The 11,995-nt window shown below is 41.4% G+C and overlaps 1 protein-coding gene across 3 annotated transcripts in view; it reads left to right on the forward strand.

Moving 5' to 3' along the window:
• The first annotated feature begins 1,955 nt into the window (after positions 1 to 1,955).
• The window catches only part of tns3.2 (tensin 3, tandem duplicate 2), a 50,676-nt gene continuing 40,636 nt past the window's right edge, over positions 1,956 to 11,995 (forward strand). The window contains exons 1-9 of one of the 3 annotated variants that reach the window (XM_080770796.1): positions 1,956 to 2,044; positions 4,295 to 4,519; positions 6,197 to 6,247; positions 6,327 to 6,449; positions 6,870 to 6,934; positions 8,684 to 8,767; positions 9,400 to 9,512; positions 10,511 to 10,571; positions 10,686 to 10,761. In XM_080770796.1, the coding sequence (XP_080626922.1) occupies positions 4,331 to 4,519; positions 6,197 to 6,247; positions 6,327 to 6,449; positions 6,870 to 6,934; positions 8,684 to 8,767; positions 9,400 to 9,512; positions 10,511 to 10,571; positions 10,686 to 10,761 (762 nt within the window). In that variant the 5' untranslated portion in view covers positions 1,956 to 2,044; positions 4,295 to 4,330. The remainder of the gene's footprint in view (positions 2,045 to 4,294; positions 4,520 to 6,196; positions 6,248 to 6,326; positions 6,450 to 6,869; positions 6,935 to 8,683; positions 8,768 to 9,399; positions 9,513 to 10,510; positions 10,572 to 10,685; positions 10,762 to 11,995) is intronic. The other 2 variants (XM_080770798.1, XM_080770797.1) reach the window with 2 other exon arrangements.

The following is an 11,995-nucleotide window of genomic DNA, read 5'->3' on the forward strand; positions in this document are numbered from 1 at the left end:
TACACGTCTTGGCTAGTCCTGTAGCGCCCTCCAGTGGAGTAAATGCCTTATCACCAACAGCAGCTCAAACCATTGAAGAACTTTATCTTGGTCCCACAAAATAACACAAATCCAGTTCAATTCAAACTTTCCAGACTCTCCAGAGTCCGAAATATATATACATATACCATTCAGTAATCAGTAATCACGTTTAAGAACAATGGAGAGCTCATGAGTTTAAGTGAAGGTTGTCCCAGTGCTCCCAGCCAGGACAGAACAGCTCTTTTAGCTTCGAACCATTACCTCACTCAAACCCAGGGACAACAGAGGGCACAAAAAGGGTAAACTGAAACTGAATGTCCTTTTGAGAATTAACAAAGGTTAACTTTGAATGAATGAATGAATATTCTCATTGAAAATATGGGTTACTTATAGGAAAGGCACATTGATGATAATCTAAAGTCTATGATGATGATTGATGATTGATTCAAGATGATTGATGATGACAGAGTTACCAGCCAGACAGCCTGTGTTGAACATATTTTATTCAAATGTCATCTACCGGTATATATAAACATTAAATAGAATAGTGTGCACATTACATGGGGCAGACATTATATTTCACCATTTAATTCACATTTTCTTATTAAAAAAAAACAACAATATATTTATTGACATTCCTTTTCAATTATATAAAACATTACAGTTATAGCTCTTTTTTTAATAAAATGTCCAGAAAAAAACAAACATAACAGATACACGAATACAATACAAATACAATGACAAAACAATCATAACAAACACAACTCAACATCACATTTTCTTATTAGCATATAGCCTACATACCATAAACACCAAATAATTTACTTAGGGATTCCTCTAGCAAGCAGTTTCTGAAATAATGTTTAATGATTGATCCTGCCAGATGCATTATTAAAACACATAAAAACCCATTTTGTCTTCCATATTTACAGTAGCAATGATCTCCTCTGGTGCATATAAATGCACATATCTGTGCTATGCTTCCTCTGTTGTGAGAACAAACATTCCTAAAGTTTTGTTTTGGTTTATTTTTGAGAGGCTCTAGCTAGGCGTATGTGTCCTTTTTTAAGTGGTGCAACCACTTCCTTAAGTAGCTTTGTGTGTGTGTGCCTGCCTGTCTGGCTGGCTGCCTGGCTGGCTGGCTGGCTACCAGTGTCTGAGCACGGAAATTGCATTTGGTTGGTTTTCAAAACAAAGTGTCACTGTTGTGCAGCCTAACACACATACATATTAACTGTATTATGATTTCAGGTGTATCAGTACAGTACAGTAATTTCAGGTGTATCAGTACAGTACAGTACAGTACAGTACAGTACAGTACAGTACAGTACAGTACAGTACAGTACAGTACAGTACAGTACAGTACAGGGACCCCCACACAGTAACTCTGTCATTTCTCGACCGTTCCGGACGCGGGGCAGCTCACCGGAATCGGGCCGGCAGCCTGGGCGCGTTCTTGCGGTCTGGAAGTTCCGCGGACCCCCACACAGAATTGCACCACTTATTTTTCTTATTATTTCTTGTTTATTGCTTTGAATTTGTGACATTTGTACTGTCCATATTTTCATTGCTTTATAATGTAAATCATTATTTATATATTTAATTTATATATCTTTTATTTATTTTAACATTAGCTAAATAAAATAAATGTTATGAGTGGTTTCACATGTTGTTGGTAGAAGATTGAGTTTGTATCTTTTTTTTTCCCCACCCAAGTATGACACATCCATATGCGCACGCACACACTCTAGGGCGGATATCTGGCAGCTTATAGTCTAACCAAGGGCAAAGTGCACGCCACACTGTAACACTGGAAACAGCACAGTTCATCATTCTCCCTTATTACTCTCTCTTTCCCTCCCTTATTACTCTCTCTTTCCCTCGCTCTGTCTCTCCCTCCCTCCCTTTCTCCCACGTCTGAAGTCTCCACCTCATATGCTATAGCACTCAGTAAGAGACAGACACTTACTCAATAGGCTTCAAATCGCACAGAAGATTTCTCCTCTGGTCAGTACCAGAGTAGGTGAGCCTCTTCTTTTGTTCATTAACACATGTTTAAATGTTCAGTCTTTAAAGTGCTTATACTGTATCTAGCAATGTGGAAGTAATGCTAATCTGTCTTCAGCAGAAGCACTACAGCAGCTCATGGTTTTTCAATAACAGCCAATTCAATTTATTGCATGATGCAAAGTTGCAAACGTGGTGATAAAACTTCTCTTCCTTGCAAAGTTGTAGTAGTCCAATGTATGTATAGGATAAGCCAAGATGTATGTGATGGATGATGGTACATTTACAAGGATTAACAGTGTGGGACAGCTCTCCCACTGGTGTACCAGATGCAGTCAACGGGGCTTAGCCCACTGACACTGAGATCTGTGAGAAGGAAGAACAGTGAAAGGAACAGAATGGCACTCAAATGCAGCAGATGGGCAAGAGAAGCTGTGGTTTGGACAAGAGGGGTGGGAGGTGGTCATAGTGACCTGTTGCATTCAGGCTTAGAAATTCTCTGGCTTTCTTCTGCCATAGGACATGTGCTTGCAAGTGGATCGAGGCTAACTGTGAGTAGAATTAACCGCTGATAGTTGTCTCTAGTCCCACTGCACTCAAGATGCCTGACTGGACACCTCTCACTATGTCAACTTTTGCTTATGGTGAACCAGTGTAAAGGAAGGAGAGGATGGACAAGGGAGGCTAATCCATTTCGGAATGCATTCCTTCCAAATGTGAGGTAGTGACCATAATTAGACGTGGCTAGTTTGGTTCAAGGGCTTCTCTGTACACTGAGCAGCACGCCCCATGTCCCTTGTGTGTGTGTGTGTGTGTGTGTGTGTGTGTGTGTGTGTGTGTGTGTGTGTGTGTGTGTGTGTGTGTGTGTGTGTGGTTAAGTTGCACATTTCCGTTTGTTTTGGTTCTTCAAGCAGAGCACTGACCAATTTAGACAGGAGTGTTCCAAAAATGTTGAATAAACAGTCTAAAAATACATAATTTGAGACCATGCTGTTCATTGAGATTGAGTTACCATATTCTTCTGCCATATCCTGTGAATGGTTTCAACCAATAGAACAAAGAATAGAAAAGAACACTTGACCAATTTCAATAACTCAACAACTCAGGCGTTGACACATTTGAACAAAAAGTAAAACTAAAGACATGTTTTATTTTTACACAATATACTGTAGTTTCAGTTATTTCAACATTTATTGTTTTAGTTTTAGTTTAGTATGAGTTTATAATACCCTTGGTGAGATGTTTTGACAGGCTCTGAGATAATTAAAGACCCTGTTAATGAAGAACATCTGCTTTCATGAATACAGTGGGTATACTAGTGTGATGATCAACACAAGATTCAGGTTGCAAAACCCTCTGAGAATCACTCTCCTAAAAACATATGCTGCACTACATGTGTACTCTTGCTGTCATGTGGCAGGGTCCAAACACAAGCTGATCAAAATAGGTCAATGCTTGATTTTGCTGTTTTTTTTTTTTTTTTTAGTGAAAACAAAGAATATAACTATTACTTGTGTCTTCCTCATGCTACAGTGTGTGACAGTCTAGACTCTAGACAAACAACAAGTTAACCCCCAAATGACCTCTCTTACAATATTAATTATACCAAGAGTCAGGAGGACACAGCATAAGTGTCCACAGAACCAAACGTGCTGTATCTGACGGGGTAACATGGTTGGGGTGAAGGTGAGGCTGTCCACCTGGCTTTCTATAGTCTCCCTGTCTCTGGCTATGTTTCCATCATTCATGTGCACTAACATGCATGTAATTGTCTTGGGTCCAGAAAGGACATAACGTTCAAGTTATTAGATCAAGTTAGAGGTAAAATGAGATAAATGGTGTGGCTCGCATTCCAAGTTGCAATGTAAACAAGGCCTTGAGGTACAAGGCTAATTGAAGACATTTACAAGGATTTTGTGACTTCGTTTGTGGAAATTGCATCGAGGAGTAATAATCTCCTCACCCATGCAGCTAATCTGCTGCGTGGGCAGCATCCTTCTTCTAGGAGACACAACATGATGTGGGGGCTGTGATGACTAAGCTTTCAACATATTTATTTAAAACCCGTGATTCAGCATAAGTGTTTTCGGATTAATCTAATGAGGCAGACTGAATTCAAATTTGCTTAGTAAAATCTTTTGATTTATAGCCTTGTAAAAATACTCAGTTCCTCATATAGTAGGCATACGACAGCACCGCAACATTACATTTTCCATGACTACTTTCTCACTCCCTCCTTTCTCCCCCACTCCTTTCTCTCCCCCAGACACTTCGTATGAATGTTTGACTGACTGACGGAGTCATGGAGGAACGTTTGACCAACCGATTTGACCTGACTTATGTCACCGAGCGCATCATCACCATGTCCTTTGCGGGAGTGTGGTCAGAAGAGACCTACCGCCAGAGTCTACGTGACATCACACTGATGATCCAGTCCAAGCATGGACACAACTACCTGGTGAGATGGGCTGCATGGGCAGTGGTGGAAAAAGTTAAAAAAAAATGTTTTACTTAAGTAAAAGTATCAATACTGCAATGTAGAAAATGTAGAAATACAAGTAAAAGTCCGGAATTCAAAATGTACCTGAGTAAAAGGTATTGGCATAAAAATGTACTTAAAGTATCAAAAGTACTATGTACTATACAGAATGTCCCATTTCAAGTTTTCAAATGTATTAATGTTTTTTGAAAATAGCAGATCTACAAGCTCACAATAGGCCACATCGCGACGCATTGTGAGCTTCTAGAGCAGCTATTTTCAGGGCTGTAGTGTATTGTTTTTGTAATAATAATCAAAGTAACTAGTAACTAAAGTTTTCAAATAAATGTAGTGGAGTAAAAGAACAATATTTAGTGCAGTAGAAGTAAAAGTATAGTAAATTGGAAATACTCAAGTAAAGTACCAGTAAGACCACGCATCCGCCTCGTTGACGGCAGACTGCTGGGCGAGTGCTGGCGCTTTGGCATGGGGGGTCAGATCAACATGGAATTCATTCTGTACTGGCTATATAAGGAGCATGTCTTGCATGTACAGGGCTTGATGAGCCCAGATCAACATTATGGAATGTCAGAACAGGTCAGCACCATACAGTATATGGAGATCTAAGGGTGGTAGCGGGGACAATCTCTTGAGTGTACAGGGTTTGATGAGGACCCAGATAGGGCCGGGCCTTAATTTTCGGGCCTGTTGAGAACCTTAGTTTTCGCCGGCTGGCGGGCGCGGCTGCACTAATAACTTTGGGGCAGGCCCGTCTAGAGTTTGAATGGACACGTAGAAGTCAAAAGGGAGACATCGAAGAGGAAGGATGGATGGAGAAGGATCAACATATGGAATGTCAGAACAGGTTCTGACATCAGGGATCTCCATATATGGGCTTAATTGTGACAGCAGGTCGCATTTACTATGACATGTCATGTCAGTATGACAATGTCACACTGACATTCCAGTGTGTATCGTCATGGCAGTCCAGGCACAGAGATATTTCAACCAATTGAGCTCCATCCCACTGCCAGTATAGCAATGGTTCTGTCCTCCGTGTTTAATGACATTACTTTAGTTTTCTTGGCATTGCATGCTTGAGGCCAATCTTCGTGCACTTCATTTCTACTACCAGTAGTATATAGTTCACTTCCTTTCTCTGTGTGTCTGAGACAATGTCATACGTAGTCAAGATGGGTGATCCTGATGGGATTTACTTGCTGACTCTTTAGTTACACGGTACACCATCGTGGGCCAGAAGCTTGGCTTGTGTCCTCCAGTATCATCTGTGCAGCCATCTTCTCAGGAACACCATAGGCACATAGTATACACATACACACAGGAACATCATAGAGTAAACCCTCCTGTAGCCCAGAAGCAAGCCGAGTAGACCCACCTGTAGCCCAGACCCAGCAGAGTAGCCCTGTCTGTGTGTGCACGCATGCCTCTGTGCGTCTGTACATGTAAGGTGTTTTAAAGATGCCAAAGATAGTCTAAACAAGCAAACACATGAATGAAAGTGATAAATCATAATCAATCATGTATCTATCTCTCTCTCTCTCTCTCTCTCTCTCTCTCTCTCTCTCTCTCTCTCTCTCTCTCTCTCTCTCTCTTTCTCTGTAAAAATATGGGACATTTTCCAACTCTCTTTGCTCATAACAAGATATGAACTATTTATTTATTTTCCAGCTCATCAACTTGTCAGAGAAGAATAACAGTCTCACTCAAATGAACCACAAGGTAATGTCAATACAGTACAATACAATACACTTATTCGGGAGGTGCATTGCAGTGTGTGAGTGTGTAAATTCTGCCCCAGGTTCTGGACACGGGTTGGATGGATCTCCTGGCCCCCTACCTGGACCAGGTCTGCAGTGTCTGTACAACAATGGAGAACTGGCTCCAGGCGCACCCCAAACACATGCTGGTCCTACACTGCAGGGTAATGCCTGATTTATTCTGTGACTGATATAGTAAATCTATAAGCTCAGAACAATTAAGTCACTCCTGCACACGTTGGCTATTTTCAGCAAACGTGTACTACTCCCATAATATGCACATAGGCTAATGTGTGTGTGTGTGTGTGTGTGTGTGTGTGTGTGTGTGTGTGTGTGTGTGTGTGTGTGTGTGTGCGCGTGTGTGTGTGTGTGTGTGTGTGTGTGTGTGTGTGTGCGTGCGTGTGTACATGCGTGCGTGCGTGCGTGCGTGCGTGCGTGTGTGTGTGTGTGTGTGTGTGTGTGTGTGTGTGCGTGCGTGTGTGTGTGTGTGTGTGTGTGTGTGTGTGCGTGCGTGTGTGTGTGTGTGTGTGTGTGTGTGTGTGCGTGCGTGCATGCGTGTGCGTGTGTGTGTGTGTGTCCGACAGGGATGCATCGGCAGGATTGGTGTACTAATGGCTTCTTACATCCACTTCAGCAGCCTATCAGCCAGGTAACAGTGTTCTTACATCCACTTCAGCAGCCTATCAGCCAGGTAACAGTGTTCTTACATCCACTTCAGCAGCCTATCAGCCAGGTAACAGTGTTCTTACATCCACTTCAGCAGCCTATCAGCCAGGTAACAGTGTTCTTACATCCACTTCAGCAGCCTATCAGCCAGGTAACAGTGATACCAAAAGTTAGTGGTTCCCAAACGGTGTGCCACCATAACATGTGTGCCATGGAATTTTGTGACAACCACACATTAATATTACAAGATATTTGCGTGCGTGCATGCGTGTGTGCAGAAGTGCCTTGAGATTTTGGTGTGCTTTGGGCACAAAAACCACTGCAGTGCCAGTGGCCAACTTTGGAATGGGAGTGAACCTTTCTAAAATATGGGGGATAAGTGCCATAATTTACGCTAACAAGACATGTGTCAGCTCTTTCATTTCCCCTTTCTGTTTCCATTTAGCAAAGGACATAATGTTAACCTACCTGCTGAACATTTATTGTGCTATCATAAGGAAATGCTCCTATATTTGGACATTGAAATCACCCCAACTCCTTCCTCAGGCCTCACCAGTTTCAAACCAAGAGTTTTCTCTTGATAGTTTCTGATTCTACTCAAAGATTGCACTAAAAACCCAGTTGAACTGAATGGGGATTCTAACTCAGGAGGATTGGTATGCAACCCTTTGATGATAATAAGTGTACTGTAACCGTAAAACTCTGAATTTGACATCCTACTGTTGACCACAATAAATTGATCAGATCAAATGCAGAGAACTTTGAACCCAGACTGATATTAGAATTTTGGGGCAGATCGAGATCCTATCACTGTTGCATACCAGATAATATGTTTACTAGTTTACTAGTACCAGAGTTATGTTCACAGCTGTAGAAGACAGACTCTTTGAATGAATGGAGTCATGTTTGAATTCTGTGAGTTTAATACTACTCAAGGCTTTCGTTGTACAACGAATAGCGAAAATAGAACATCTACAAACTGAAGCTTGTAGTAGATCAGCTATTTTCAAAACATTCTTGAAAAGTTTCACTTGTAATGACATGCCCAAAATAGGAACGACAGGCTAAAAATGGTTAAAGTCATAATGGAGAGGACACAGGAAAGGTCACAAGTCACTGTCCACCAGAAAATACAAGACAATCAATGAAGAATTTGGTTACTTTCTAGTGAGTGCACATGCACAAGCTTTTTTTCCTCTCTGTCTCTCTCTGTCTCTCTCTCTCTCTCTCTCTCTCTCTCTCTCTCTCTCTCTCTCTCTCTCTCTCTCTCTCTCTGTGTGTGTGTGTGTGTGTGTGTGTGTGTGTGTGTCCCACTCTGTCCGCGCCTGATCGTCAGCTGACTCACGGTTGTGCAACTCCTGATTGTCGCGTGTTGATAACATTGTTCCTGTCCCTCTAACTCTGTCCCAGCTTATCTTACAGTGTGTGTGTGTGTGTGTGTGTGTGTGTGTGTGTGTGTGTGTGTGTGTGTGTGTGTGTGTGTGTGCGTGCGCTCGTGCGATCTTGTACAGCTATTCTTGAGAAGCCCAAATGTCCTGTACTGTACAATCCTACAAATGTTGTGTGTGTGTGTGTGTGTGTGTGTGTGTGTGTGTGTGTGTGTGTGTGTGTGTGCGTGTGTGTGTGTGTGCGACTGTGCGTGCGTGCGTTTTGAGTGAGCATGACCGTTTTCGGTCACTGAGATGTCGTACATAACTGTACGAAAATGTGTGAATATGTGCGTCTCTCTCAGTGCAGAACATTCCCTGGACCACTTTGCCATGAGGAGGTTCTACAATGATAAGCTCTCTGCACTGATGACCCCCTCTCAAAAACGGTAAGTGTCCTGGAGAGGTACAATAGTTCAGCGCGGTGTTGTAGGTCAACGGTCAGCCACAGATCAGCTATGAGCCTCTGATCTCCGCTGTGGGTCGTTTTTGACCTCAGATAACAAGGTCACACTTCAAACTAATCGCCCCGTTTATCCTCCAGTCCAGTGGTACTATAATTACTACAATTACAAACAGGCAGTGTCATTCTCGTGCAGGGGTCATGTTTGTAGTGGACATATCTGTCAAAAGTCCGGTTTTTGCCACGCCACGGACATACAAAATGAGCAGACAATAATATTACCAGTAACACATGAGACGTTACCCCTGAATGACCATAACAGGTAGAACCAAATGGACCCTTATGGATCCATTTGGTTCATTTGTACACTCAGAGTTAAGGGGGTCCTTGCAAATAACATGTTTGAGAACTACTACTAGTGGACTCATAATGTGCCATATTGTAGTAAACCAGTGTCATATATGTTCTGAAGAAAACCTGGAGACTGACATTCAGTTGAGTCTATAATATGATCAAGACATTTGCCACGGACACATTTGTGTGTGTACGTATCATACGTACGGACATATTGATGACCCATGTTCTGGTATACATCAGCGTTGTTCTTCTCTACTCCAGGTATGCGTGGATGCTGGGTGGTTTGTTGAAGGGAGGTCTGAAAATGAGATCTGCTCCGTCCTTCCTTCTCTGCATCATTCTACACAGTGTACCCACGATTAGACCTGAGGGAGGTGAGGAGTCCACACGTCTGATCATCATTTCAACTGAGCTGTGTTAATCTGTAGTGTTTACCTAAACCATACGATTGTTTCTCAATGTGGGTTCCTTGAGATATATATGAACTCACATGTTGCATCGTGATGCTTTGTGAGATAGTAGATCTACAAGTAAGACGCGCAAACGTGGGAAGTGAACGCAGCTCGTAAATCGCAATAACAACAATTAGAATAAATTACTTTTTTAAGGTTTCTTTTTTTAAAGTTTTTTTTTAAAGTTTTTTCTTTTAAAGTTTTTATGTGTGTGTGTGTGTGTGTGTGTGTGTGTGTGTGTGTGTGTGTGTGTGTGTGTGTGTGTGTGTGTGTGTGTGTGTGCGTGTGTGTGTGTGTGTGTGTGTGTGTGTGTGTTTTGTGTGTGATACAGCTGCGCCAATTGATGGCGGGCGGGTGGTGTTATAGCGTGACACACAGACACAGACATGTTCTGCTAGGTCTCATAGTGCTCACTGCATTCGCAATCACTGCGTCTCTATATGGGGGTCTCTGGACAATCATTTTCAAATGGGGGTCCATGGACAAATACATGGGGTCCTTGAATCACTGCTCTAGTAAAAACCACTGGTTCTTAACGCTGGAACTGAGGGTTTTTTTCCTAGCATTTGCCTGCTTTCTCCAAATGTAAATTTGAAAACAATAGTCTATGTGCCTATAGGACTGGAGCTGAAAATCAATGCCCAACACTGTGCCTATTGTACGTTAGTAAAGCACTATTTTCCAAGAAATTCCTCTTGGCAATGGAGCAACTATGCAACAGCTAAGCCATTCTGTTATCTAGGTTTGTAGGCAAATAGTGATACTTATAAATGTGACTAGTTAAAAACATCTAGTCCACATATGTATACTGTATGTAAAGTCCTCACTAACAGTGCCCATAGTGTTATTGTTTGATGTCAGCATTTGTTTTGTTTCAAATAACAAATGATCTATTTTTGGAATGAAACTCTTCTCTCCAGGATGCAGCCTGTTCCTTAGGGTGTACCAGAGTCTACAAGCTGTCTACACCTCAGCTGTCTAGTACGATAGGCTTCATCACTCACAATACATTTTTTACAAAGTTACAAAGAATACATACAACACTGCTGCATGGGCAGGACTTAACACATGTTATGTTTATGTTCATAATCACAGCCATGTGCAAGCTGGCCAGACTGACAGGATTTACTTTGTACTCCAGCCAGCCCAGCTACTCAAAGGAGACATAATGGTAAGACTTTTACCTTCATCTGAAAACCTTCAAATATTCATTCAAACATTACAAAAATGTATCTTTCTATATACTGTGTACATATATACTGTACCAAAATGGGTTCCCATCTTGAAAGTATAGTTACAAAAAGGGGTTCCCGACTGTCCATAAATGGGTTTTAAAGGAGCACTTCTCCCATTTTCAACCGTTATCTTCATATAAATGGTCCTCAGTAATAGGCCCGGCTGTAGTGCACCGAGTCAGTAACAATGGAAGTTGGAGATCCATGCCTCACCCGGCTATGCAATACCCGTTGTACCCGTGTCAGAGTACCCGTTCCACCCATCTGTCTGTGTCCCTTTTATGCCCATATGGAAATTTCTGTAACTGTCTCTCTGTGTCCTTTATCGAGTTATGTGCATTATACAGCCGTACACACAGACAGACAGACAGAGACATGGTGCATTTTTTAAATAGAAGATCTGTATCTCAGCAGTGGACTGTGAACAGTTGTGAAACCTACCAATGACATCCTTGATGGGTATTCCAAGTTAATAGATTTAGCTTACTCCCACCTTGAGTAAAAGTCTGCTGCAGGCCTCTGTGTGTATTTTAAACTAGCTTTATTGTATTGTATTTCTTTTCTGTTTTGTTAGGCGACCTTGAGTGACCTGAAAGGCGCCATATAAATAAAATGTATTATTATTATTATTATTATTATTATTATTATTATTATTATTATTATTATTATTATTATTATTATTATTATTATTATTATTATTATTATTATTATTATATATCCAAACAGAAATGTCCATCTGATTTCATTATTAGACCATATGTAAACAACATTAAACTCACTTTGCCACTCAGGCACTCAGAGTCACTTTGCCACTCTCACTATTGCCTGTCATGAGTTTCACTTTCACTTTCACTTCAGCAAGATCCAGCAATGCATGGTGGCTTTCCTGGTCGGAGGTGCTTAAGTTCTGTCTCGTGACAACATGCATAGACAGCAGCATAGACAAATATGCACAGAAGCATAGATAGGTGGTTTACTTGTCCACAAAAATGTATTGTTGTTAGATGGCATGTTGTTTAGGCTGATTCTTGGCTTGATGTTTGTGTTTACCAGGTAGTATCCTAGTTAGTTACTCTGTAGCACTTAATTGTTTTTCTTTGATAAAAATGTCTCCTAAATGCTTAATACAATAGTAAATTGAATTGTATTGGTCTATACTTTTGAGGTGAC

The sequence above is a fragment of the Protomyctophum bolini genome (genome assembly GCF_963924005.1).
Source record: "Protomyctophum bolini genome assembly, chromosome: 8".
NCBI classification, from domain to species: domain Eukaryota; kingdom Metazoa; phylum Chordata; class Actinopteri; order Myctophiformes; family Myctophidae; genus Protomyctophum; species Protomyctophum bolini.